The 27,977-nt window shown below is 37.8% G+C and overlaps 1 protein-coding gene across 2 annotated transcripts; it reads right to left on the bottom strand.

Moving 5' to 3' along the window:
- Positions 1-4: 4 nt before the first annotated feature.
- On the bottom strand, positions 5-27,909 carry NUCB2 (nucleobindin 2). 2 transcript variants are annotated; one of them, XM_083839615.1, is made up of 13 exons: positions 27,700-27,909; positions 20,565-20,708; positions 19,123-19,230; positions 17,703-17,829; positions 14,318-14,421; positions 12,447-12,632; positions 11,711-11,801; positions 10,038-10,096; positions 8,886-8,978; positions 7,769-7,858; positions 7,053-7,223; positions 5,753-5,834; positions 5-3,839 (listed from the first exon to the last, which is right to left on the bottom strand). In XM_083839615.1, exons 1-13 carry the CDS (start codon positions 27,892-27,894, stop codon positions 3,727-3,729), a joined length of 1,563 nt encoding a protein of 520 aa, XP_083695741.1. In that variant the 5' UTR covers positions 27,895-27,909; the 3' UTR covers positions 5-3,726. The 2 variants fall into 2 exon arrangements, with proteins under 2 accessions (XP_083695741.1, XP_083695742.1); XM_083839616.1 differs by lacking the exon at positions 27,700-27,909 and adding an exon at positions 24,817-26,471.
- Positions 27,910-27,977: the final 68 nt, after the last annotated feature.

Below are 27,977 nucleotides of genomic sequence, written 5' to 3'. Positions count from 1 at the left end.
GTCACTGCGCTGAGTTTCAGTTTAATCCAGTTAAAAACTAATCAATACAAAGTATTGAGTGGGGCTTTTTTCTACATATATTGCACTGAAAAATATGAATTTGTACACCACTGACTAAATCTTACCCCTTCATCCTCCTAGTGAAATCCCAGCCAAGTACAAAACCAACTCTTTGCATCTTTGTCTTGGAACTGGTGCCCGTACAAAGTTACGTTCAATTTTCTTGTAATCACCTCCTAAATGAAAGGTAGAGTACAGGTCAAAGCACTGGTGCCCAAGGTATTCCAGTCCCTTGTTTCTGTGATTATAGCTTTCTATTTCCTGTCTTCGCTGTAAGTGAAGAATTTTTTAACTTTTAATAGCTCCTGAGAAATCAGTACCATGGCAGAAACATGCTTTAAGTGAATAATACAACATTTTAGTCTCTTATGAAAAAGAGAGAACCTAATTAAAAGAAGAAATCATCATTGAAAACAAGACATTTAAAAAGCATCAAATCAGTTAAACATTTCATGTGTAGGTATGACTTTAACACACTGCATAACCTCTATGGCAGATGTTCCTTACAGTGAGATAACTCTTAGTTAAACTGTATTTCAGAATGAATCCACAAAATTAGTTTGACTGTAATGTGCTCAGCCAGAGACATGTTTTAGCTTGGGCCTGAAGAATGATGTCCTTCCTTCACAAAGGAGGACTAGATAGGCAGTATCAGGTCAAGCTTGGCTGCTGATAGAGCAGACCTGATGGACCATCTTATGAGAGAATGTCTACTCAGTTCTCGCTCTCTATGCAGACCTGTGGAAGAGGTAACAATGCATACAAAATTTTGAACTGGACAAACAAGCACGAAGCTGTAATTTGGGCTCTCATCTCAAAAACATCTAGGCAGCAAAATTAAAGTCTATTCAGTTAGGAGTTAAGTAACTTAAGTGTTATTGAGGACTAAGGCGTTGACTTTCACATAATTTAGGGCAAATAGTTGGACTAGAACTTTGATTACTGTTAGAGATGAATCCAATCAATTCTAAAATTTAAAAAATGGACTGCTTCTACTTCAAAAAAAATGAGCAAAAAGACTACAGCATATTGTTAAAATGCACGCCTACTACTAAAATTAACACTGACAAGAACATTTCTGAACATTTAGGTATCAGATAGCAGTTGAAGGAAAGGTATGCATTGCTTTATGCCGAATGCACCTCTGTGGTTAGTTGAAATGTAAAACTAGAAACTCTCACTAACTCATGGAATGACAAATGAAAGCTCTGGCTTCTCCTAAGCAGCTGCTTCAATCACCACTGACACTCACAACACTGCAGCAAGCAGATGAGTTCAGCATCCATGTTACAATGGTTCTTGACAAAGCTCTCTGGATGTTTCAAAGTAAACAGGGTAAGGGGGATATAATGCTCTTCTCCTGTATCAGGGAGAGTCAGGTTTTTACAATGAAAATGTAACAGATACTATGCTGAAATCAAAGCCTGAGCTGTGGCAAGCACTTGAGAGGATATACTGCATCATATATAGCAGCGTTTGCTTATGAGGCAGTTGTAACATGAAGGAATAACTTGTACGGTAGAAATGTTTTCAGATCAAAGTTTTTAGTCCCTGATTCTCTACAAACATCTGTGGCTGTATCATTCTTCCTTTGTAAACTTCCACGTGGGACAGGAAGAAAAAATTCCCTTCATCTTTTCCATGACGTTTGAATAACTCACCCTTTGTTTTCCTTCCTTGCTCTGCTCCTAACTGTCAGGCTACAACCCCAAAGCCAGGACTCTGCCCTGAGAAGCGCTGTTATTCTGGTTGTAGCTGTAACTACATCTGGGCCTCTTAGCAAACAGATAAAGTTGTTGAAAGGTATTTCAGTCTTCTGGCAAAGACATAATTAAACTGATGCTAGAATTACATGGAAGTAACAAACAGTGGAGATGGTGTTTTGTTTGTTTTTTAAGCTAAATTAAAATGTGAACTACTTGCAAATAGAGCAACAGCAAAAAAGATAGTCTAATTGCTTGAGTGGTATAAATAAAGGAAATGTGACATGACAATTAAGATGAAACAGATAAAGAAAGCTAATGTATTCCAGCAGTGAGTTCTATTACATTGTGTGAAAAACAAGAATGTGCTCAATCCTGATGTAAGTATTAAATGCGTAGGGAATATGACTAGCCTCTATCAGTTACAACTCTTAGTGAGAAACTTCTCAAATGCCAATACAAAATGTTAGTAATTGCTGCCCATCGCTTTTGAGTTTGCTTAAAACATTTTGAGTCTTATTCTGAAAGGAACATCTCTTCATAACTTTCATAATACAGGCTTGGCCTCTGCTTCTTTGCTCAAAACCCAAGTGATCTCTTTGACTGACACTTGCTGTTAACAGGAAGGGAATTCAAAGGATGCTTGCTAAGGTGTGTGTACATCAGTTCAAAGCCAGCATTATACAATCAAAACAATCCATGTTAAAAAAAACAAAAAAACAAACGGTTTACACCTTAGGGTAGTCTCAATAGATGACAAGCAAGGACAATCACATAGCTTTTCAACATTATAGTAAAACCCCCAGGTAAATCAATTTTTGCAGTGGTTTTGTACTGGTGTAATGTGTTTTTGTTTTGTTGGTGGTTTTTGAAAAATTCTGGCTTACAATGTGAGGGAGCTATCCTGGTTCATTACCAAAATCATACAATCTAGTAGCACCCTTGTTTCTGGACATTTCATAAACTAACTCTTAAAGACTAATAAGCGTTAATAGTGAGACTCTTAGCAAGTCAAAAATTCATGTCTGAGAAGAGCTTTTTGAAGCACATGGTGCATTCTGAAAAAATCTGGTATTATCACAGGAGGTAGGATAATCTGTACAGAAGAAGACAGTGAGTCTTGTTCTGCTTTGCACAATATTTCCATCAACATAAACTTATTTAATAGCATGCAAAATTTTGAGATCAGCTGGCACCTGATGAAAGAAACAGGGACAAAAGCACTGTCCCGAGAGCCAGTTCGGTATACAACTGCTACACAGAATTAATCTTAACAAGGACGGTTCAGACCAATACACCCAAAGTTGAGTATTTGTTTTGAAGGCTTACAGTGAAATTTTCAGGCTTCTGTAAACATGAAAAATTCAGTATTCCATGCATTTTTGTGGTGGTTGGATTTTAGAAAGTGCAAATTTTCTAAAGGTTAGGCGTAAGGAGTTTGACTTTTATTTGGTCTCAAGAAAGTAGTTGGTAGTACTGGAAATGGTAGACCTTCACCTATGGTCTCTGTTTCTCCCTACTTTGCTTCTCAGCATTTCTGGAAGGAGTTTCTAGATAAAACAAGACCTAGCTTGATATTCAGGCCAGTTCCTGTTTCTTCTCTGAAAAGATCCTGATTTATGCCTAAATACACAATGGCAGACATCTCATTCTTTCTAAAATAAGAATGCAATGGCTCTCTTGGCCACAAAAACCGTTAAAATTAGTTTCCTTAATTACCTCCTCCACTGTATCCTCTAAAGGATCCCATTGTTGCCTTTCTCACTGATGGATTGGAAAGAAAATTAGTTTAATTTATGATTCAAGTCTGATTGACATTTAATCTCTAACATTCCTAATGACTTTTATAATCTGGGGAAGAAAACGGAGTTTGTTTCACTGATTATTTTTTCCCCTCCCTCCCTCCCTGCCTTTTACCCTCCCCCAAAATAATAAAGATGCTATAAAGTTGAGGCACAAGTGGTTAAGGGTGAACTTGGTCAGTTCTAGCAGCTGGTTCTTGAACATGTCCTGGGGGTAAAGGCTGATCATCTCCTGCAGGATGTTTTGGTGCATCTCCAACTTTGTGCTCCCCAGCTGTAAAACAAGAATAAAACTACTTACTTACAACTTTTCAATTAAACTGGCCCCATATGTTGAAAGTATCAAAGAAAGTTTTTCTAATATTGTAACAATCAAATAAAACCTTTTAATTCTGTTTCTAAATGAAAGCTAGAATTTTGTATGTCACAACAAAATCAGATTGAGATTACACAATAGACTGCAAAATTACAATATTCAGAGTTTACTCTTAAATAGCTAGTTGTTTCTATTTTCTGTAAAGTGCTTTTATTTGCAAAACACATTGGCTTTTGGGAGATTAATTTGTTATTTCTAAAATATTACGTATTTATGAAACCTTTATTTCCAACATTGGAAGCTTGGGAAAAATATAAATGACTTGTTCCTATATTTTACCCATCATGGCATTGACAATCCTTACAATTTTCTCCTTTTGTCTACCTTGGAATAAGGGTAATTTTCATAGTTTGGATTTACTTAATGCAGTGAATGAGTTCTGGCTAATGCAATGAAAGCTGAGGATACCTAACTAAATGTCTTTGCAAAAAGTTTTTACATAAAATAATACAGGTATTAAGAACAGTATCTGTTACAATGCTGCCATTTTTATAAGATGTATCGCTACAGCAAGTCCCTGGGCATCTGCTATTACACAGTGAAAAGTTAATGAAAGGGAGGGGAGGGGAGGAGAGGCTCTCATAACTAAGGGTCATAAATTGAAGTTGGCCACAGGCAGCTTTGAAGCAAATCAAGATAAAATGAAATTGGTACTCAAATTTGGTTATTTCTTGCTCTGCTCACAAAACTGAATAACTTAGGGATAGAATTTCAGGGCATTCAGCCAAGTGAGCTGTAATCACTGAATATAGCATTTAAGGTTTTAAATCTCACTGTTGGCCCTGCAGGACCAGTTAAGACCTTCCAGTATTCAAAAGGCTGTCTGGATATAGCCTAAAGCCTTACGTTTGAGATGATTGTTAAATTCTTGAGCTGTACTTACAACGTTAACATATGAACGTGGAAGCCAAAAAAAAGGTGTTATTTTCAACCTTTCTCGAGGGGGAGGAAAAGGTTAGGATGCATATGAAAGCAGAGGATAAGAAGTGTTAAAATATACCTGACCACTTCCTTTAGTCATCCATGATAGTATGCAATGATTTATTATGACCTTATCATCCTCTATAGGTGTTAAAGTAATTGGTTGCTCATGCTATCTAAAACTTGTCATGTCATATTGTGCCCAACTGCAGATAAGTTGACCACAGAAGACAGACAGATTGAAAGCATTTAAATGTTTTGATTTTTTTTTTCCCTGCAGGCTTAGCCTGGGATTGCAGTTCTGGATTACAATCTCAAATTTCAGGAGCTAGCAGAATAGCAAGCAGCTTTCATCTAGTTGCCTAACTACAGATAGCCATGAAATGATAGCTGCATCAACATCAGTCCTTGTGTAGACATCCAAGATCAACAGCAGGGATGTACAACAATCAGCGAAACTTAAATTGCTGTAACTTCACATTCTTGCATGCTGTAATATACTTCATTTGAGTAGCATACACAAGGCAAACTACCTTTAACACACCTATTTCTGCACTGGTAATGCAGCTAGGGGATATCAGACAGACCTGGTCACTTTCATGTCCATATTCTCCTCTGCACACTCAAATCTTAGTTATTCTAGATAATGTTATTTTCAGGCTAACAGGCAAAACACTCCCATGAACTGCAATCCTTCCTCTCTGTCCATTTGATGCTGTTAATTAAAACTGCTGTAAAGCAGTTTCCCCCTTAAAGACAGTTTAATGAATCTCCCTATGCAGATCATTAAAACTACAGTATACAAAGAATTTCAACAGAAAATATATTTTCTTACTGATTCTTATATTGGAGATCTTAAATTTTGTCTATCTACATAGAAAGATACATACGGGACTGGAACTTCAGTTCTCCAGCTGGTCCTGCAGGTGGATTTCCTTGCTGTAGTTTCTTTTGTTCCATCTGCTTTACAACCTGGTGAAAAATACAAAAACACAGTTTAAAAACTTCACTCTGTGACATCACTTTCTCTGATGTGACATAAGTGAATACACTTGAAAGAAATACGCGCAGTCATTATGTAAAATCTTGGTTAATGGGCAAACTACTGAGGTGAGACACTTGCACTGTTTCATAGAATCACAGTATGGTTTGGTCTGGAAGGGATTTTAAAGATCATCTAATTCCAACCCCTCTGCCATGGGCAGGGATGCCTTCCCCCAGACCAGGCTGCTCAAAGCGCCATCCAGCCTGGCCTTAAACACAGTAATGGGGCATCCACAACTTCTCTGGGTAACCTGTTCAAGTGCCTCACCACCCTTATAGTAAAGAATTTCTTCGCAGTATCTCATCTAAATCTACCCTTTTTTTTCAGTTTAAACCATTTTTCCCTGTCCTATGACTACATGCCCTGACAAAGAGTCCCTTTCCTGCTTTCTTGTAGGCCCCCTTTAGGTACTAGAAGGCTACAGAGGTCTCCCTGGAGCCACCTCTTCTCCAAGCTGAACAATCCCAACTCCCTCAGCCTATCTTCATAGGAAAAGTGCTCCAGCCCTTTGATTATCTTTGCGGCTCTCCACTGCACTTATTCTAATACATCCATATCCTTCTTGTGCTGGGGGCCTCAGAGCTGGGTGCAGTACTGTAGGTGGGGTCTCACAACAGCAGAGTCGAGGGGGAGAATCCCCTCCCTTGCCCTGCTGCCCATGTTGCTTTTGATGCAGCCCAGGATGTGGTTGGCTTCCTGGTCTGCAAGCACACATTGCTGGCTCATGTCGAGCTTCTCCTCAACCACCACCCCCAGGTCGTTCTCCTCAGGGCTGCTCTCAATCCATTCTCTGCCCAGCCTGCACTTGTGCTTGGGATTGCCCCAGCCCAGATGCAGGACCTTGCACCTGGCCTTGCTGAACTTCATGAGGCTTGCACAGGTCCACCTCTCAAGCTTGTCAAGGTCCCTCTGGATAGCATCCTTTCCTTCCTGCCTGAGCAAGTGACAGTTTAGTTTTACAGTTTGCTGTAAGTTGAAATAATAGACTATGATGTGCTGCAATACCAGTTATTTAGAATTCAGCTGAGATTCATATGAGAAATCAATGTAAAGGATGCTCCAGAGCTGGGGATTGTCATTACCTGTTACAGCTTCTGTACAAGGATAAAGAAAAGGGGAAAAAAATACTGTTCTCTTAAGTGTACCTGCTGAAGCTCTTGTTTCTGAGCCTGAAGCTGGTCATGTTGCCTCTGTAGCTCTTCCTTCTGTTTCTGAAGATCTTCTGCCTTCTTTCTAAGTTCATCTTCCTGCTGAGAAATATGACTTTCAAATTCCTTCAGCTCATCCTCAGTGAAGAGCTGCTGTTGATCTAGTGTCTGCAAGAGAATACAAACAAGCATGAATACCTAGGCAGGAATGCATATCTATTTTGATTGTTATCACTGAAATTATTAGCTGAATTGTACAGTTCACTGGATGTCACTAAATGACAACGCAAAGGGTTAGTATGCTTACTCAAACAGTAAAAATTGCTACTTCTCAGCTATTTTCCTAGCAAAACTCTATGACATATTTAGAGTTAGGAGAAAAAAAAATCATCTTGCTTCCGGCTGAGCTCTAATCCTCCCTCAGAATTGATTCGTATTTTAAATGTCCATTTTATGTTTGAAAAAGCAAGTGGAAAAAGATCTTTTAGACTCCACAAGGTGGCGCAAGACTTTGTCTGTGGACCGCAAAGTTTACATCTGCGTTAAATTAGTGTGTTAAATTTTGTACATTACATTTTGCTAAGGCATTTAACCACACACGCATACCAAAACAAGACTGAAAAAAGGCAAAGGTCATAGACATGCCATTTGGTTTCCTGGTTAGAGTGATGGTAATAATGCAGTATGTTGCACTTGGAACAAATTCTCATTACCTCCCAGCTATCTGGCTCCAAAAATTCTTTTTTCTCTGTAGCTCGCAGGAACTCTTCCAAAGTCACTAGTCGGTCCTTGTTGATGTCAACCTATTAGAAGAAAAAAATCATACTCAACCTAAAGGATGAGTTTTACTGGAGACGACATTTAAAATCATTATGTAAATATTATGTAAATACCTTCAAATACAACCATTTTATTTTTAAACTGTCCAATTTTCAAATGAATGCCTGCAACAACTTCTAAAAACTTCTCACATGCTCATGTAGTTTAATAAAAATGGAAGTAAGAAAATCTTACTTTACTTCAAAATTGATTAGAAATATGTGTGGTTGTAGCCCCAGCAGTAATAGCAGGATGTCTGATTTTTTTTTTTTTTTGAGAAAAACGGTTTGTAGCTTTCTGGTAATAATTTTTTGATTCTGAGTCAGAGTAATCTCCACTGTTGGACAGGGAAACAACAATGACAAAGTGTCAGAAACGTTTAAGGGTAAGGGAGGAAATTCCTCCTTTCACGAGTAATAGGAGTCCAGGCTTGCTCCATTCCTCAGCCTTAAGGAATACAGTTGAATAGAGGAAAAAATACAAGTGGAAAAAACGGTGGTTCAAAACATCCTTTTCCCTTTCCTCTGTTTCCTGAGCATTAAAAAAAAAGAGAACCAACACTGGTATTCACTGCTATAAGTAATGCCTTTAGTTCTCAGGCCTCTTCTGAAGGGACAAAGGCCAGCCATGTGAAAGAAGGTATGGCTTTACTTATTTTTCCCACAAAATCTTACCCTATTGCTAGGTGTAAGAGCACATTTAGAGTGTTTGCTGTTTGAGAAAATTCACAAGAAATTTCTGTTCTGATTTACTGGTTATCTGCAAAAGATGGAAGCTACAGCACAATTTCTCCTCTGGAACTTCTTAAATAAAAATCTAATCTGCAAGCATTTACATCAATATCTAGGCATAGGACTTGAGAATTTTTTGTGACTTGAGAATAGTTTTGTGAATCCTAGCAACAATAGTGTCATGTCCTTGCACTGTACTTAGACAACCTGTCACATCAGGAGGACTCTATTTCTTCAAGGTAGCAGGAAAACAGCAGCTCTATTAAATGTTAGTTCATACCTCATTCATTACGTGTTCTCTCATTCTCAGCCTCTCTTCTTCCATTTCGACCATGTCATCCTCTTCATTTTTTGGGTCATAAACTTTTTCTAGCTGAAATTCAAATTCTTCAAATATTATTTTGGAGAAAGAGCTACTCATTCAAATCACTGAGCATGGAACAGTAGTGAGACACTGCTGAAAATGTGAGTTCACCATTTTCCAAGTGTCTATATAGGTATAAATCTCCTCTTTTATGACAGTATTTAGGCAACAAGTAAGCCTACTTATTTTTAATTACAACATTGTAAAATGCTGGGACATACCGGTCAAAAAGACTGCCATATAGTAGTATTGAAAGGGATTATGGCAAAGTACTGTTAAAAATCTGTATTTTCAAATTTCACATCTTCTACAACTTACAGTAGTTTGAATTTATCAGCTTGTATATACAGTGTATAGTATACTTACTCCCTGATTTGTAAAAAATCTCTTGAACTAGTTAGTTGCAGCTATAATAATGGATCTCTGAATGGGAAGTTGTGGAGTTTTTTTCCTGCTACAACATGACAGAACCTACTGAAAAAATTAAGCCAAGGACCTTTTTTCACTCATTGTTCCCGCAGCTCCAAACTAGCTAGACAGAAACGCTGTGAAATCCCTGTAGCCAGTTCTGCAGTGCGCAACATGTCCTTCACTGTATGTATGCGTCTGATGAGGCAAATTAATTCATTTCAACTCTTTGTCAAAAATTTCAGCCTAAGCATTTAAGTTTGTGACCCTCTTTCTCTCTATAGGCTTATGACTAGCACTGAGTGCACACAGCTACTTAGCTTCAGAACCTCTACCAGGCTATACCTAGCCAAAGCAGGTGTGCAGTTCAGCACTGCAAACTGTACAGGTACAGCTTTTCTGCAGATTAATTATGAAATCTCATAATTAACAAGCTTGTAGCAGAGGAATACATGAGCAATACATCTCTGGTGTCTGAGTTTTTTCTTTGAACTACTTTATTTTCCCTGCTCATGTTTTTACAATTCTGTAGAAACATGTAGGGTTCATACATGTCAACATGAACATCCAAAGCCCCCATATATACTTGGGGAAAATACAGACATTCTTGCAAGCATTTTTTGAAACAAGTAAAGTTTTTGTGCTGGTTTTTTTTTTTACCTCTTTAGTAAACAGGGCTTCTAATTCTTGCTCATCCAGGAAGCCATCATTATTGACATCTAAAATAAGTGTTGAAAATACAAACTGATTATGTACAGAAAGTAATACATCTAATAGTTCTCCATGGATTTGAATACTTATCACCATACACATCCCATATAGATTAAAAACCACATTTAACAAGATGCTGTTTTCGTATGTCAGTTCTTCTCTTCAGGTTTTTATCAGGCATTGGTTGAACTGTATTGCCAGTTTTGGTTACCTGACTGTTTGTTAACCACTGGTTAGATAAGTCTGGCACATTCTCCCTAGTTGTTAGATTAGCAAACTGAAATAGGTCACAGCAGGACTGCAACCAGTGTAATTGCCAGAAAATATTGCTGAGAACAACTTGTCCCAATTTAACAACTACATTGGTAAACAGATCCAGGAATAACATAAGTCAGTAGATAAACATTGTTAACCAGCAGTAGGACTCTCCAAAAAAACAACAAAATGCTGTGCAAAATTTATATAAATATATATATAATATATAAATTTATAAAAATGTGCAGTGCTTAAGAAAAGATCACTGTAAAGTTAGTTTTGATGAACGTTTTTGATGAAAGAAGAGAATACTTGGCAACAATCCACCTTGTATGCTATGTTCTACTCTGAATAGTTATATTGTTACTGCTATCTGAAATTGAAAGGGAATGTCTACTTCAAATAAGTGTTATTATGCAATATTTTTGTGTAATTGCTCTGAAGTTTTTGATACACTCAGCTTTAAGGCAAAAGATTATTTTGGTTACTGCTGTTTTAGTAAGACTTGCATAAAATAGTTACCAAAATTTTACAAAAATCTACATTTCAAGATCCCTTCCTAGAGAGAAGGAATAATGTTTAATATCTAAATATAATAAATACATAAATAAAACAAGATAAAAGGTTAGACTCAAGCTAGGACATTCCTTCAATTAATTTATCATTGGCATTAGTCAAATTCGTTGTACTGTTCAACCCTTGAGTCCAGTGCCACGTGGGTTCTGCTTAAGGATACTTTATATTCTGACATTGCTAAATGCTTCATAATAAGGTTACGTATTTATATAATCATATTTAAAGCAAAACGCCTATTGAGATGCATGCTTGTCTCTCCTATTATTTCATTGTTCTAATTGCAGACTGCTCAGAAACGTAGAGCAAGGGAGTATCAAGGGAGAGTTTGGAGTTGTGTTTTTTAAGGAAGTCTTGAAACTTCTTAAGAGGCTTGGCGCTTCTATGACCATTCCAAAGATAAGGGGTGTCTGGCACTCATCTGCTGAGGTGTTGAGAAAGCAGGGTTTTCCCAAACACCTCTGAAGACTTATTCCTTGCGCATGGTGTGTGAACAACGTTATAGTTATGGACAGACCTGTGAATACCCAGAATTCCCTGAGCAACTACTTCTGGTTATTTGCTCTCTGCTTTTGAGTACTTCAACAAAATTTCATTTTCAGTGTTTAGACCCCACTTGACTCCACAGTAAACTTTCAAACAGTAACATAGCTGTCTTCTCTATGCATTTTGGACTCTTTCAAATTGCTTGAGCTTTAAGACTTCTTAGCATAATACAAACATGCTGGATAAGTGTCTTCAGCAGAATATAACAGTGACAACATTTGCTAATTAAATTAAACTAAACCTCTTACCATGTAATTTGAAAAATGTTTTGGGGTCAAATTCATTAGGATCTAGTCCATCTGCTTCTTCCCATACCTCTTTCAGTTGATCTTTGCTTCCCTGTAGATTAGTTACAAAGAAAACTATTCAAAAGATGATTAAGTGTAATTTTACTGCCTTAATTTTGCATTACAGTTTCTCTGAAAGGCCTTTTTTTCCCCGACTAGTCATGTTCCAAATAGAATCAATGGAACTTACTTCAGTTTCTTTTTACACAGGTCACATACTTCCTTTAGACAAAAAGGCCCAGGGAAAGAGGGAGTGTCAAGAAAACGCCTATTCTGTGGAAAGGAATGCCTGTATAATCAGCCACGGCCACACAGACTTATCTGCAAACAACAGCTCAAGGGAGTTCAATCGGTTTGCCATTTCTAGAGAAAATGGTGCACTGAGTTAGTTCCTTGCAGGCCAAGTATATGATGAAGGCATTCCTACTGTTTTGAATACCCTTCTTGCCTCTTTCTTGTAAATTTTAGCTTCTTTGTAAATAATAATTCTGCCAGCACACAGACTACCTATACAGGAGAAAAAGACGAGTATATATAGTGTTTTCTAATGTTCTCAGCGCTCTTCCCACATTCTGCTCCCACATCAATAAGAAGCAAATCCTGAGAATAAACAGGATATACCCTTCCCTTTATTAGTTTTTTCTTACTGGAAAGGAAAGTTTCCTTACAAATACGTAAGGACAGACTGTAGCCTTACAGGATGGTGAACTTTAGGGTGATCTCCATGTTTTTTTTTCATCTCTTCAAATTTGGATTCTTCTCGCTGCCTCTTTTCTTCATCCAGTGTTTTTAAATACTCTCTCCTCTCGTGTTCTTTCATCATCTCATATTTCTTAAATTCTTCATGGCGGGTTTTATCATAATTCTCCAGGTCACTTGTAGCCTAAAAATATAGATACGTACACATGATTATGCCACATAATTACGTTAACACATGATACATGATTATGTAAAAACCCTGCTTTGTTCAGGTCTAGGGACAAGGCTGGTAATACTGCCGTTTCCCTTTTAAACACAAGGTAGACTAGTCTGTGGTCCCCTTTCACACAACAGTGATACATAAACATCTCTCTTCGCTCCCTCTATTACGTTCACAGCATTTAATTTGCAAAGGTTCAACTGCTTAGAAAACTTTTGCATAAGGCACCAAGGTCTCTTTTCTCATCAATTAATAATAAATTAACTCAAGTTAAGTAGGTGCTAATTAAGCACGACTTCAAATAGTATCATTAAGTCCTTGTTTACTGCAGCATAAGAACATTTGTAGCTTACCCTAGAGCTTAATGAAAACAGTGCCTCCATTAATAACGGGAGTTACTATGCAGTAGTTTATTACAGATTAAATCAACAAAGCCATTTATATAGAGAGAAAGGTGTGAGGGGAGAACTTCTGACAAGTACTTGTATGGGATTTAGAGTTGCATTATTTTCAGATAGGTCAAGGTATTAAAGGATGTTGTGGTATTCCGGTGCTTTTCAAAGTTATGTTCATACCTGATATTGTCTGTCCACTATTTACATTTCAATTTTCAGATTCACTGTACCTTTTCAAAAACAATTCTAAAACAAAGAACACCTCCCCTGCAAATACTCTTTACACTCTGTCAGTATCTTAGCTGATGAGAGAAGACAAGAAAAATGATATAAGTGAAATAACTGTCCTGCGGAGCATATGCTTCTCCTAACCAACTAGGATTTCTCCAGAAGTGATGCTCAGAAATGGTAAGAAATATATTTAGAAATACATACATAAAAATAATTTTACAGAAAACTGAGATGAAGTTCTCCAAGGACAAGAAATCCACAAAAAGTGTGGAAAGTTTAAAATATACCTCATTTTTTAAAAAAATCAAGTTTACTTCGAAAATATAAAAATGCTGTTTCCATCTTAGACACGTATTGTTCTCTAAAGCATGTGTGTCTTTTTTCCCCCTTGGGAAACATTTTTTCCAGCAGTTGAAAAAAGCTATGCTATGCTTAGCTTAACTGCACCTCCTTAATAAACATGGACAGCAAAAAAAGAAGTGCCTGTTATTGATACTGAATCTGCTAATTGGACATCAAATTCCACACCCAGTATATGCAACTTCTAATATTGGTATTTGAAATTCTGTTCTCCTGTAGTCTTTTGACGTTGGCATAACAGATCCCCAAATTCAAATGGCTAATTTAGGGATGACTATGTCATTCCGTGAGACATCTATATCATTTAGAAATAGAAATCAGAAAATACACTTGAGAAAAATATGCCCCTACCAAAACTGTGCTAATTCAACTGCTCCCAGAATGTCATGTTTTATTCCCAAAGTTGTTTGTACAGGCACGTGAATGCAAATCCTGTTAAGATGCCACCCCAAAATTTAGGTTCTTTTTAGTGTAATGTACACTGACAATAGTTTTCAAGAGTGCAATGGAGACAACTGGCTTTTCTCTGAAACCAAAAATTGCGTATCAATCACCTTTACCAAAAAAAAAGGTGGTAGATAAAGAAGGGTTTGCCTTTACCAGATGAAAAAACATATAATACCAATAAAAAATAGCCCAGAGTAGTTGATATCTAGCACTTACTGCTTTGATCAGCATATCTAAGTCTTTAGGCTCGAATGTGTCAGGATTCTGATGGTTCAGGTGCTCAAATTGTTTAAGGAGAGCCTGATGGTCTATGCCAGTGTCTGAAAGAACACAGTACAAAAGTAAAATGTTAAAACAAGGTTGAAAGCAAAGAAGATCAGGAAGTTAAATACATTCACGCAGGAGCTTGTGCCTTGTGAGTACCTCAGGCTCCCTGAGGACTGAATAATTTTTTCATTATCAAAGGAAACTATAGTAACACTTACAAAGCAGCTTTACCTGAAGGAGATCAGCACACTTGACAGCAATTTGCACTGTATTCATCCTAGTGTGTCAGGTGTTGCCTTCCACACAATAATTTAACATAATGGTTTGTGTTCACAGAATCATCTAGGTTGGAAGAGACCTCCAAGATCACCCAGTCCAACCTCTGACCTAACGCTACCAAGTCCTCCACTGAACCATACCACTAAAATTCCAGCAAGAAAATGTGCAATCAATATGAGCTTCATAGAGACAGACATTCTATTCTTCTCTTTGTATAAATGATAGTCGAAGTTACATGCAGCATCACAGCTAACAACTTGCATCTTTCTCCTGAACTGGGAAAATTCTGACTCTTCTATTGCCCTGCGCATTTTGCAAATGACTTATTGTATGTACATTGTTGGCCAGATATATGATTTAAAATTATATTAAATCTGATAGGCAGAGATTCTAATTTAATTTGCGCAAAAGAAGAAGTGCAAGATGGTGGAGAGTCAGGTTCTGTGTCTAAAAGCTGCAAACATTTTCTCCTTCCTTATGAGAGGGACTATACCCAATAATGTAAATACTACAATGCACTAACAACAAAATACACTTCTATAATGACAGGCTTCTCTAGCTGCTACCATGGTTTCTAACTGGTAAAGCTAGATAATAATGCTATCTTAAGCAGCATATATTTTGATCTGGACAACAATGTTGACAAGCCAGATGTCTTAGTAAAGAATATTTGTTTTTTAAAAAATGGAAAATATCATTTTGAACTTGTTATCCCTTGGTAAACTATTTCTCTCACACTCAGTGCTGTATTTGTATTATCATAAAACAGCAAACACTGGCTGGGGCATATTTCAAACATCATTCCTCCCTGGTGAGATCATATTTTTTCTGAAATATATGCAACTTAGCCTGTTTATGAAACACTTTTTGGAAGTGTAATTTTAAGCTTTTTTTTTTTTTAAACTAAAAAAAAGCCCCCAAACCTGTTTTCCTTCATTCCTTACAAAGACGGAGAAAACTCATTCTGTTTGACAGCATTTACTTGCCACATTACTGTAATATCTAAGAGTTGACCTTGGATAAAGTCACCCAACCCCTAACATTCTTGCGTCCTGTACTGGTCAGTTCAGTAGAATCTTGGTGCAAGTGTTTTAAAATACATCTGGATCAAGACACAACATAGACAGAACATACGTTCAAGTCTTGTGGTTTTTTTTAACCTGATCCATCTGAGAAGAAAGTAGTTTTTTGTATTTTAACAGATAGAAGGCTAAGATATTACATGGTATTATATGGAGAAGATTTTGCATATGTATACAGATACAGTTGTATTTTATAAATAATCTGAACATACAGTTATACGTGATGTGAAGTAGCTGCTGGCAGGGCCCACTACAAACTTCATGAAATATTTTCCCATTCCTGTTCTTTCACACTAGTAGTCATCTGAATATTCTGAACTGGTATAATCTGTTCTTACTCTTTCTGAATGTAAGCTCTCTCACGGCAACAGAATGTATTTATATGCTTGATCTACTGTAGGAAAAAACAACTACTTCTCTAAAGCATGCTCTGCTAGTCACTCTTGATTTATGGAAATAGAGAGGGCTAGAACTTTTTAGTTGATTAAATCACTAAAAAATAAATCAAAGTATATAGTTATTACCAATACAACTAGGTATCATGAGCCACTGTCAACTAGCTCACCGTGTCAACATGATGTTGCTGGACTGCTTGCTTGCAATAGGAGTACGAGACCAAGCTCTCGGCAGCTAAAAGACCACCTGAGAATGACAACGCACGGGGTCTGACAGGTACGTGAGGCAATGCACTGACTCCTGTGGAGGTCTGGTCTGCACTGTCTAGCTACTGGTGGACTGCACTCTCTGGACTAGAACTTCCAGGAAGAGAAAACAAAGGACAGAAAGGTGATCTTGAAGCTCTCACCAATCTCTGTATCATTATTCATTAATTGTACTACAGCTGCACCAAAAAAAATTCATTGGAAAGGTAGCAGTATACTAAAAATGCTTTCTTTCCCAAATTAATCTGATTTTTTTCCTGACATCCCCATACACACAAATTTGTATACACATACTTCTTCGGCCTATTTACCACCTCTACATTTGACTTAATGGAATTAGCCTAGAAGACAGATCCTTTTTCTTGGAGTACTTTAAATTGATATATTACCTATTCCATTTAGTGGGATCCCTTCCTCCAACGTGACAATGTTTTTAATGAGCAAGAAAATAATCTGCCCAGGCAAATTAAGTTCTATTTATTCAAGCTTTGTTGTGAAAAACAGTTTTGGATACAAGATCATGCAACCCATTATTATGACCTTTATTTAAGGGCAACTAATTATCTTCAAAAAGTAACACCTAACAAGAATCTTAGATTTAGTTCTAAATAAATATTTTAAAAATTCTTCAGCAATAAATGAAAAGGGATAGCACCATTTCCCAAACAAACATACACCAGATTCTTCAGAAACCTGTACACTTTATTCTTTTAGAGACATTGCATATGTTTAAGCAATTTCATTAGCAAGTAAAAAAAATCATAATTTTCACCCCAAATGTTCTTCTTTCATCCAAAACCTTAAAGTTTCCTCAAAAACAAGAAAAATCATCTTCTGAATTTAAATGTTTAATGTCTGTTATAAACCTGTAATATAGTTCTTATTGGTGGAAAGGGGATTTAAAGAGAAAATGAAAACTTAGTGTTAACTGACTATAAAAAAAAAAATCATTTTCCACCCTGCAAAAACATGAAACAGTCTTGTATTCTGAAACAGCCTAGTTAGTATATGTTGCTAGTTCTCAGTGAGTAATCTATAAATTGATGTGCTACAAAAACAAAGATTGAGAAAGGATTAGAAGTATCTGAAAAAACTTGATTCTGGCAGTGGATATTTATAAAATAGATGGCTTTTTTCTCCAGTTTCCTATAAAGATGTATATTTACTGTCCCTTGGCCTGGTCAGAAAGGACACTTACTTTCAGATTACGGTTGTATGTTGCCAACAAAGAAAGCATAGCTGTTACATTCTGGGCACCTGTCCAATGCAACCCCATCTGTTAACTCACCTAGTTAAATTTTGTATTCTTACCTTGAACAGAATCCATTTTAGCTTTAATTAACATTCTTAATCTTGCCACCTCTTGTCGTTTTAGTTCATCCAGCCGTGTTCTCACATGGTGGCTTACTAAATCAAGTTCTCTACTTAGTTTTCCACTCTGTCAAAAAAAAAAAGTTATCTATAAAAACTAGGAGAAAGTAGCCTTTACAATTCCCATTAGAGACAAGCTACAAGACAGCAGACTACTGTCAGTCTTTGCCAATACTGTAGCCCATGCTATTAGAATCTCAAATTCTTTTCAAAGAGCACATTCAATTTTTTTAAGCTTATAGTTGTAGAAACAGAGAATCCCAGAAGCTTTCTGAGAAGAGAATTTCTAAACACCTTGCTCCCCTAAAGAGCATAAGTGTGACCTTGCAGCAGCAATACCTCATGAAGTTGCAGAACTGACAAATTGCTTGATCAAATGTTCTCAAATTGGTTCAAAAGGGCTGTGAGATAAACACACAATGCTGTGTTCCCCATACATTTGATGACAGCTGAAAGACTTGGGAGAAGATACAAGCACAATGACAGCATGTACTGCAAGAATATTTATCAGTCTCTGCAAATGGTTAGTAACCTTCAAGAGTTACACTAGATGTAGCACAGAAGAAAGAGGAGTCAAGTACTGCCAACGGCACCATGAGAAATTAAAAGAAATGCAGAAAGCAGTCCTCTCTGTCTATCACTTCAGACTGTTTCCTACCTGTCCCTTGCAGAATTGCTAGCTCAGAAAGGGGAAAGTAGAACAACCACTACCTAGAGCCAGAAACTGAAACATAGAAGACAAAAATGAACTGGGGTTTTGGAGAGAGTGCTACTTGGATTGGCACAGAAGAAAGGACAGCAGTGGAGAATGCCAGAAGCCTGTTATTCTGGACTTTATACACAATGACTTTAGCTCTAGTACAATTCCTCAGCTTCCCCAGACTTCAAAATCAGACTTTCTTGTAATTCTCTTCTATGTTTTCATATTAGTGATACACTATCTTAATCTCAGAAGACACATAAATCCCTATGTCTGAATTAATGTTCCAAGCTGCTCAGCAGGAAAAAGCAAATGAGAGCTAGGCTTGCAGCTGTTTTGAGGTACATGAACATACATCATGGATGGAGTCTGAAACTGGATTTTTAGTGGATTGTCAGAAAGCAGAAACTATGCATTCAAGTATAGATTTTGTTTTATGCTACGGGATCTTCTTGAAGGAATAGAAGACCTGCTGTCCCTTTACTAAAGGGAAAGCTCTAGCAAGAGTTGAATACCTAGGTAAATGAAAAATGAGAGGAAATTTAAGCTCACAAAAACTAAGAGGAGTGTGAAGGAAAAAATGAAGAAAGATTACAACATCTGTCTTCCACAGTTCATGATTATGGATTTAATTAGACTCACTTAACATTATGTACCTACCTTTATTTCTTCTATGTCAGCAGTCTGGAGTTTTTCCCTGAAATGCTTATCTGTTTCCAAGACATCTATTACTTGCCTGAGATATTCATCATAATAAAGCCCTGTATCCTTCAAAAAAGAATGTTACATTTAGAAAAGAATACGCTACCACGTATTTTACTTCATTTAAATACAATTATTAAACTGAAATCCAATTCTCAGCAACACAGGGATTACGCTGTCTTAAATATCTTCCATTTTTCTGATCTGCATTATTGCCCTATAGCAACTTACTCTTACGATTCATTTGTCAGTAACTGACAACAAAGAGGAGGAAGGTATTTAAGAATCCATGTCATATGCAAGCATCTGTCATGTTAACATTGTGTTGTTTTGTTTTTTTAAACAGTGCAATTAATTCGTTACATGATTTCAGTAGCAGTTCAGAATAGTGCCTATTCTTTCCCCTCAGATGCAAAAGAAAGTAGAGACTATTTGCTGCATTTCCTAGAAATCTTTCTACAAAGACAGCCACCCCCAGTCTGCCAGAAGCAACGACCAGAAGTTTTACTTGGCTTTAATCAGCGTATCTTTCAAAAAAATAAGCAGATATTATGTCTGGGAAACATTTAACGGAAATATGAGATTACTGAAACTGCACAGCTGAGGGCAGATGAACCAGAGCTACAACCAGGACTTAACCTATTAGGTAAAGTTTACACTAGGTCAGTTCATGTTCCTGTGGCATATGCTATATTCTCTTTATGCGTTTTCCTGCGATGCTGTGGTGCAAATGAAACACTCTCAATAAGGCCAATCCAGTGGAAATACAACTGCTAGACTCAATAATTCCATTTTGGAAAAAAAATCTGCTTCAAGAGTTTATTTGGCTTTCATGGAACAACGTTATTGTTCAGCTATTAAAAGCTGATACTGGAGATTTGTTTCTTGAAAAAAAAAATCTGCAAGTACATTACAAAGTATTTTAGCAAGTACAAGATCTCCAATGTGTTTTCATTCAACATGCTTGTAGCACTTACAAACACAGTATGTCTGTTGTTGAAAAAACTTCATACTTGTAAAAGCTAACTGTATTCCCCTGATCAAACATTTTCCTGTTCTATTTGAAGCACTGAACTGGAAACATTGAATGGAATTTCCTAAGCCACCACTTTGAAAGAAGTCTCTGTGGAAAAATAAGCAGTGCTTCCTGTTGTAAACTGGGGAATTCATTCACTTTGCTACCTCACCTTTAGCAGCTCACAGAAAATAACTAAGAAAAGAGAATAAATTTAAATGGAGCCCCACTACAGCAGATGGTAGACTGAAAATATCAGCTAATATTCATTTCTTTCCTGCATATAGCTCCAGTATAAAACATCTAAATTTCAGGACAGAGGGCTGCTATGACCAGATTACTATTAGTACAGACTACTTAATTAGATTAATTTCATTATACTTACTGGATTTTCTATCTTCTCGCCTTCTACATGGCCTTCTCCTTTGACTTTTGTCTTATCTATGTCTATAGGTACAGCTTCCAAAGCCACTAAGAGACACGTCATCAGCAAAATACATTGCTGGGGCAGGAGAGATCGCCTCTTCATCTGAAACGAGACCAAGTCACAAAAATAACATAAGTGACGTTATCATACTGTACTGATTAGAATTCTTTGACATTCCTACATAGACACCTATAATAACCTGTAGTTATTATATATAGTATAATATATATAGTATAATATATAATAACGTATAGTTATTATAACACCTCATGTGTTCTACTGCTCTCAGGGAACACTGGAACTCAAAGAATTAAATAGAGTGTTAATTGTTGATATGCTTTATTCATAAAAAGTAGTACATGAAAGAAAAAAATTAAGAAAAGGGAAATACAGAGATGATATTCTCTCTTTTATTGGAGACTAGGCAATAGTTGAAGGTAAAAATACACGTACTCATCCATCTTTTGTTTTATAGGCTTGAGAATGACAAGGATTCTCTGAAACTCTCTTTTATTAATCACATCCTCAGCAAAAAGAATGTTAATGGATTCTGTTCAGTTATAGCAAATACCTGTTACTTTCGATTTTAAAAAAACAGCTAACATCTGATCACTACCAGATGGGATGGCAGGAGCTATTGTTGCTGCCCCATTGAGTGTATTGGATTCAATGTCAGCGCTTGTCAGATCCCCACTAGAAAGTCAGATTAACTGGGCATAGGTCGTTCCTAGGGCCTTCTAGGGACATGTAAATTGTAGAGATGGGGATCACCAGTTCAAGATGAGGGGAGCACACTTGAGTTCTGAGGAATTCTTCCCCTTGCTGCTCAAGAAAACTGCTATATAACGTGGTCAAACTGAACTGAAACTAACGAATAAGCAAATACGTTGGTCTGACAACCCTCGTATGAGGGATCAGTAACCTCTAGCAGAGATTTAGGATGGGCAACTGGCACTGTATCATCTTAAACTACAGTAGTCACAGAGCTTACGCAACAAAAGCCCTAATCAGATTGAATGCCACTGGATCTGCTGGCTTTCAGTGGGATTCGTGCTCATGGGCAATTTGGGTTACTTTGAAAATACCAGTCTTTGTAATTTCATGCTGTTATACGTAATTGGAGAGATTGGATGGTACCACAAATTGTTTCTGACATCTATTTGAAGTGATACACTGCTCTGGAAAAAAAAGGCTATCTACTGCCCATCAAGCAATTTTGCTTCAGGTTGTGCACTGGATGTTTGTATTGTCGCCATGTTGATACAACAGGCAAAAATAAATAAATAAAAATCCACATGTACCATAAAGAATTAAAAGCAGAGAAGGCAAAGTAGGTAAACAAAAACATCTCTATCATCACAGCTGACTTTACAGACTACGTTGCCTAACACAGGATTTCCAGTAGCACTTTGAGGAACCCACTTGTTTATACCACCTATGCTATAATGAGTAAATTGGCAATACATTTATTAAAATAAAAAATAATTACCTAGTTAAGACAGAGTTACTGTATTTAGGTATGTCATACTCCAAGACTATAAAAAAAATATCGAAACTTACCTCTATAAAAGCAGGTGACTAAGACAAGTCAACCTTTAGACAGTCACAGTGACAGTCCAAACTGACTCACTGAACACGCTACTCTGATGTGTATTAGAAAAGAGAAACCAGGCCTCTTGCAAAGTCAGCTGTAGGAGAAAACTGCATGATTCTCAAATTCAGCTACTAGAGAGAAGTGATGAGAGGCAGGATGAGAGAAAAATGGGGTTCGGTTTTTTGTTCCAGTAAGTACTTTGTTATTAAGAGTTCATCCGAGGCCCAGCCTGTTATCAGCTACCTTCAGCAGTTCCTGACTTTTGAGAAACCCATTCCAAGATGCCCATCCCTTTCCAGGCATTTTAGAGTAGATCTAAAGATGACTGATGCTGACTCAACGATGGGGTTTCCTCTGTAAGGACCAGAAGCCACCAAGTCAACAGCCAATCGCAGTGCTGCAGAAGGGGAGCAATGTCAATTTGGGCCCTGCCATCAGTGCTACATGAAGCACAGCAAAGATGTTCCTGCCCGGCCATGGGGGCCTCGCTTTAGCCTATCGTTACTGCTATTCTTCCTGCTGCTATTTCGTAGTTTAAGAGAAATTTAAATTCTACCAGCTGACTTTAATAATTCAATGGTTACTATCGTAAAGGTAAATAGACAGAGCTATTGTTACGATTTTCATTGGAAATTAAGTGATTCTAGTAACAGACACGTAGCCTACCAAGATTAAAAGGTAGCAAAACTCTAGTCTGCTTGCATCACAAACAAGAAAACTCATCTTTCCAAATTAACTAAGTTCTACAATGATAAAGACAAACATTTATACTCGTAACAAATAGAGAGAAGTAACAATAAATGTAGTGCTCCAGAACTGACAAATACTGTAGTTTATAAACAAAGCCAATATTTGGGAGGAAAACCAAGTAAAAACTTCTCTGAGTAGGAAGCATTTAAAAAAAAAAAAAAACAACTCTTAGTGAGAGCTAAAAGAATGAGGTAGTCAGCAGGAAAAAGAGCCACCAATGTACTTGTCTGAACAGAAGAATACAACTGGAAAAGACAAGAAGTAGGATGTCTGCCAGCAACCTTGATCTTGCTCCCACTAAATTCAATCACAAATTCCTATCAACTCCAGTGGAAAAGAATCAGACATTTGGATCATAAATGGCTATGAGCTTTTAAAGATAAGTACAAAATGCAGCTTCTAAAGCTTTACTTACTACTTCCAGCCACATTAACACAGGCAGCAAAGCGTGGCATTAGCACACCTATTTTACACAGCTGTCGGGTGATTATAATAAATTTACTTTTTTACAAAATTTACTTTTCATTCACCTAACAACTCTTGCCCAGAAAACAGCATAGTTCTGGTACCGATGTCTCCGTTGCTTTCCTAGCAAAGCAACAAACAGGTTTTAAGAAGCAATGTCCAACGTCTGAGATAGGCAAACACATACAGTGCTAGCAGCGTACAGCGTCTGCACATCTAGAAACCCAGCAGATGATAAGAAGCAGATGATAAGCGCTGTAAATGTTACATTGCATGTTTGCATTTGCCACACCAGTGTATACACCATGATGGGTAATGTAATCTTAAATTCAGATCTGCAGAATAAGCCTACCTATTCACAAAATTTGCTGCACGCCTGCTGTATCTGATGTGGAAGTAAATAAACCTGTGAGAAACGGCGCATACATAAAAGACGACTGCAACATTCTCTACAGTCACAGCTGTACTATGGCTTCCTATTTTAATGTTGTATTGTTGGAAATGTCAACAATCTTCATAGGAAGTGCTGCTTTAAAAAAAACACAATAAATGGATACAATAATCCATTGATCCAATCCACTGATCCTCATGTTTCTAAGAATATTCTAAACTCAATACTAGAATATTATTATATTACAAATATGATATCTGAACGAGACAAAGCACTCCTAGCAGTTTGAGCTAGCTGTCACCTCTGAGTGATATACCTGCACATACAATTTCACAGCTTACAGAATGTTTAATTCCATGTATTTTTTCTATTTCTTTAAAAAATTATTTGAAAATGTATATAGTGATTAGCTCATAAAATCATATAATAAATGTACTTTAAATGTTTGAAATAGGCATAAAGTGATTATTCTTCTGCCACATTTTCTGTTTGGAGATACCTGAAACATCAACGTTATCATGTTCTTTCTGGGAAGCTTGCTGTGCAGGTACTGTAAGCTACCATACCTCAGCCAAAGATAAAAGCTAATGAATCTACAGATAATGCATCTTTTTCCACAATGTCTTTCCGTAAGTTAAACTGGTATTAGCACAGATAAAATGTGGAAACAGTTTTCAGAAGCAAGTGGAAAAGTTCCTTTCAGCTCAAGAGGCTAAGCTAAAACTGGCTGCGGTGCAGATGTCCTTTTGTTACGTTATCGGAACTCTAGATCTAGATTTCTCCTTGAAAACATGCGCAGAAAGTAACATGAAAAGTGAAGTGTCTACAATCTGCAGTAATTTTCCAAGTTACCTTTCAAAATACAAAACCAGCTGCATACCTTTCTTCCTAAATGCATTTAATCCTTTTAAAAATTAGTATGTAATCATCGTTTTCCATCACTCCTCTTTCAGTAAAAGTCCCACCCACACAAGGCAGCAACAGTTTTCCTTTCACTATCCTTCACGTACTTCTGTTCTGTCAAAGTTGTCCATTAATCCCATGATTCAGATGTTCCTCCTTTTTTCTAGCCATCATCAGCAGTATCCCACAGGTTCCAATCTGGACGTCCTGTCCTAATCTTCTGTTAGAGTACATCCCACTTGGTTCTCTGCACCAGGACGCGCTCCTTGTTTTTTCAAGAAGCTTTTTAAGGTTGTGTATAAATATGACATTATTTAAACAATATCATTTAAGTACATAAAGACATTGGAATCCTTCCTTCTCACCATGCTTACTTAAGTTCTTTTGACTCTTGTATTTATTTTTCTCACTTTTCAACAGAGTTTTCCTGCTTCATCCTTTTTACATTTAGAAGTTGGCTGATAGAACAGCTTCTTTTTTCAGCTTCTCAGAAAAGACAGCATGCCTCAGCTGTGTGTAGTACAACATTTCCTGACAGAACCTTTTTTTTTTAAAAAAATACTAAAAATACTGTTCAGCTGTTTTATTAAACGAGTCACTGAAATGCTGGGAGATCCTATGTAGTAACAAAATATGAATGTTCAAGTGAGAAAGAACCACATACTGTTTTCAATGTAACTATAGTTTTCTCTCCAGAAATAAGGATGGCACAGAAGCAAAACATATACAGACTGCTCCTACACATGCTTAGATCTGTCAGAAGTAAAGCCTGAGAGGACAACTGTTTTTAATTCTTGGGGCAATATATTTAAAAACCTGTGTGCACGCAAATACACATGCATATTTATATAATACTCGTCTCCAAGAAACTAACATCATTGTTTCAGAAAAATAAATATCAGTGTCTATAAAGCTATCTTACAAACTGAAGAATACTTAGTATTAGTCTTGTTTTTAAAATGTGGTTGATTTTATCAATTCTTTACAGTAAAGTTGTCTCAGAAAAAAAGACTTCTGAAACTAACATGCAAGCATAAACTTGTATTGAATTCAGTGCATATCTGATAAAAATTCTGATCAACTTAAAAGGCATATTAAAAAAAAACACTACAAAATGTAGCTTCCTATACTACAACTTCACATATAGAACAAATACAACAGCAAACCTGGAATCTCACAAAATCATTTTGGATAAGTGCAAGCAGCAATTTTGTTAGAGCTGGCACAAAAACCAACCTCATTTCAAACATGCTACCATCTGCAACAGTAATATTGCTTGTAAAAGTTTGCTTTTACTCTAACCTCAAATCAAAAATTATTTCAGTTATTCTATGTGATGATCCACTAGTACACATTTTGCTCTAGACAGCAAGAAATGACCATGCTAAAGTAAACCTTGATTGCATCAGGACCTCAATAGCCTTTTTTTCCCCTTTGGTAAGGAAACCCAATATAGCCAACAAGAACAAATTTACATCTAACAAAATGGAGCCAGATTAAAAAATATTTGGGCACTTAATGGTAGTTGCCTAATGAGATTTATTTCCATAATCTACTTCACATTGATTTCTACACTTTTAGAAACAGAAATGTGCAAAGACATCTCTCTCGTTTTATAAAGAACATAAAGCATGAGAAATGGAATCACAAAAATAGACTATACATTGCCTGAATTATCTATGATGAAGACAAATATTTACAACTGTACAACTGTTCTAATAAGATGCAATTTCTTTCATTCTTCCAACTGCCAAACCATGCATGCTGAAGAAGAACAAGAACTGTTCCTGTTGAAATTAACGTGAATTTTGCCTGTAATTTACTTTGATTTGGCTTAAGTACCTGGCAGTGGTTTTAGCTACAGATAAGCATAACCCCATCTGGAAGGCTTGTGTCTGGTACGCATCTTACAGGAGCTTCACAGAGATCTCTTCTGCTTACTGAGCAAATGAATAGATGAGAGCACAATAATTTACTAGATAAGCACCACTGTTGCACAGGCGTTCAAATCAAGACAACGCTGATACGGGCTTTCAAGTTAACAGTAAAGGATTTTATCTTTCTTTTTTAAAGCATGTTTGTTTAGTCAGTATATCACTATAAGTATGGGTCAATATTTTCACACCTCTGATATTTGAGTCAATATTATAATATTTTACATTTTTTGTTACCTCAGAGAACTACCGCGCTCCCTTTCATGATTACAGTTTAAGTTATATACACATCGCTTGGGGGCAGCTTTTGAAATAAAACTTTTAAATACGCTTAAAGTGCATCGCAAGCTTATGTTCAGCAACACTGCCATTGCTACACAGCCAAGTTACGGAAACTTTTTCTGACTCTTATTCAAAAACAATCTTTTTTTGTTGTTGCTGAGTTTCTATTTCCTCAGTGGGCTTTTCTGAATACGCCAAAATAATCACCTGCCAACCTGCATTAGAGCATCAAGCCACGAGCAAGTTTACATCGGGCGTCTATGCCAAATGCCTTCTCATCTAATAGACCGTGAAGTTTTAAGCAGACCGATGGCCAGTGTTAGTTTGAAACTTCGCGTTACCTCCCATTTTAATGTCAATTAACCTGGTTAGAGGCGAACGAGACTCGCGCTGCTCCCAGCTGCAGCACCCTGAGGCCCCGCGAAGCCCAACAGCCCCCCAACAAGCCCCAGGCCGAGCTGGCTCCCGGGGGTACCGCTGCCCCGCTCCGGGGGCCGCGATGCTGACCTCGGGAACGCGGGGCTTCGTTTCCCCGCGGCACACCCGCCCCTCAGGCACCGGGGGCTGTTTCAGGAGGCCGGGGGAAGGAGCCCTTCACCTCACGCGGCCCGGCGGAGCCGAGGGCGGCCGGGGCCCCTCAGCGGCCCCGCCAGGCGCCAGGAGCCCCCGGCCTGGCCCGGCCCGGCCCGACGGGAGGCGCGGCCGTTACCCGCCGCTGCCCCTGACAGGAGCCGCACCGCGCCAAGGCCCCCGCCCGCTCCAACCCCCCGGTACCTCGCGGGGCCCGGCGGCGGCACAGCGGCCGCTGCTTCTGCAGTGCGCGGGGGGGGGGGGTCCCGGGGGGCTCCTCAGGAGCTGCGGGGCGCTGCGGGGCGCGGCGAGGCCCGGTACGGTACGGCCCGGTACGGCACGGCACGGCGCGTTGTGGCGGCCCAACAGCGCTCCGGCGGCCCCGGCTCCCGTTGCCATGGGCACAGGTCCCGCCCCTCGGGGCGCGGCGATTGGCCGGGCCTGACCCCGGCGCGGCCGTCGCGGAGAGCTCCGATTGGGCA

Source organism: Anser anser (genome assembly GCF_964211835.1).
Source record: "Anser anser genome assembly, chromosome: 5".
In the NCBI taxonomy this organism is placed as follows: Eukaryota; Metazoa; Chordata; class Aves; order Anseriformes; family Anatidae; genus Anser; species Anser anser.
The sequence above is the reverse complement of the archived record's forward strand: the minus strand, read 5'-3'. Positions and strand labels throughout refer to the sequence as shown.

What these genes read in the sequence shown, in the direction of transcription:
- NUCB2 (XM_083839615.1), bottom strand. Translation starts at nt 27,894, where the DNA reads ATGGCAACGGGAGCCGGGGCCGCCGGAGCGCTGTTGGGCCGCCACAAC. An exon ending in CTGACATAGAAGAAATAAAG is followed by an intron (nt 17,830 to 19,122) that starts GTAGGTACATAA and finishes TTTTTTTGACAG; the next exon opens with AGTGGAAAACTAAGTAGAGA. An exon ending in AGAAACAAGAGCTTCAGCAG is followed by an intron (nt 5,835 to 7,052) that starts GTACACTTAAGA and finishes ATTTTTCACCAG; the next exon opens with GTTGTAAAGCAGATGGAACA.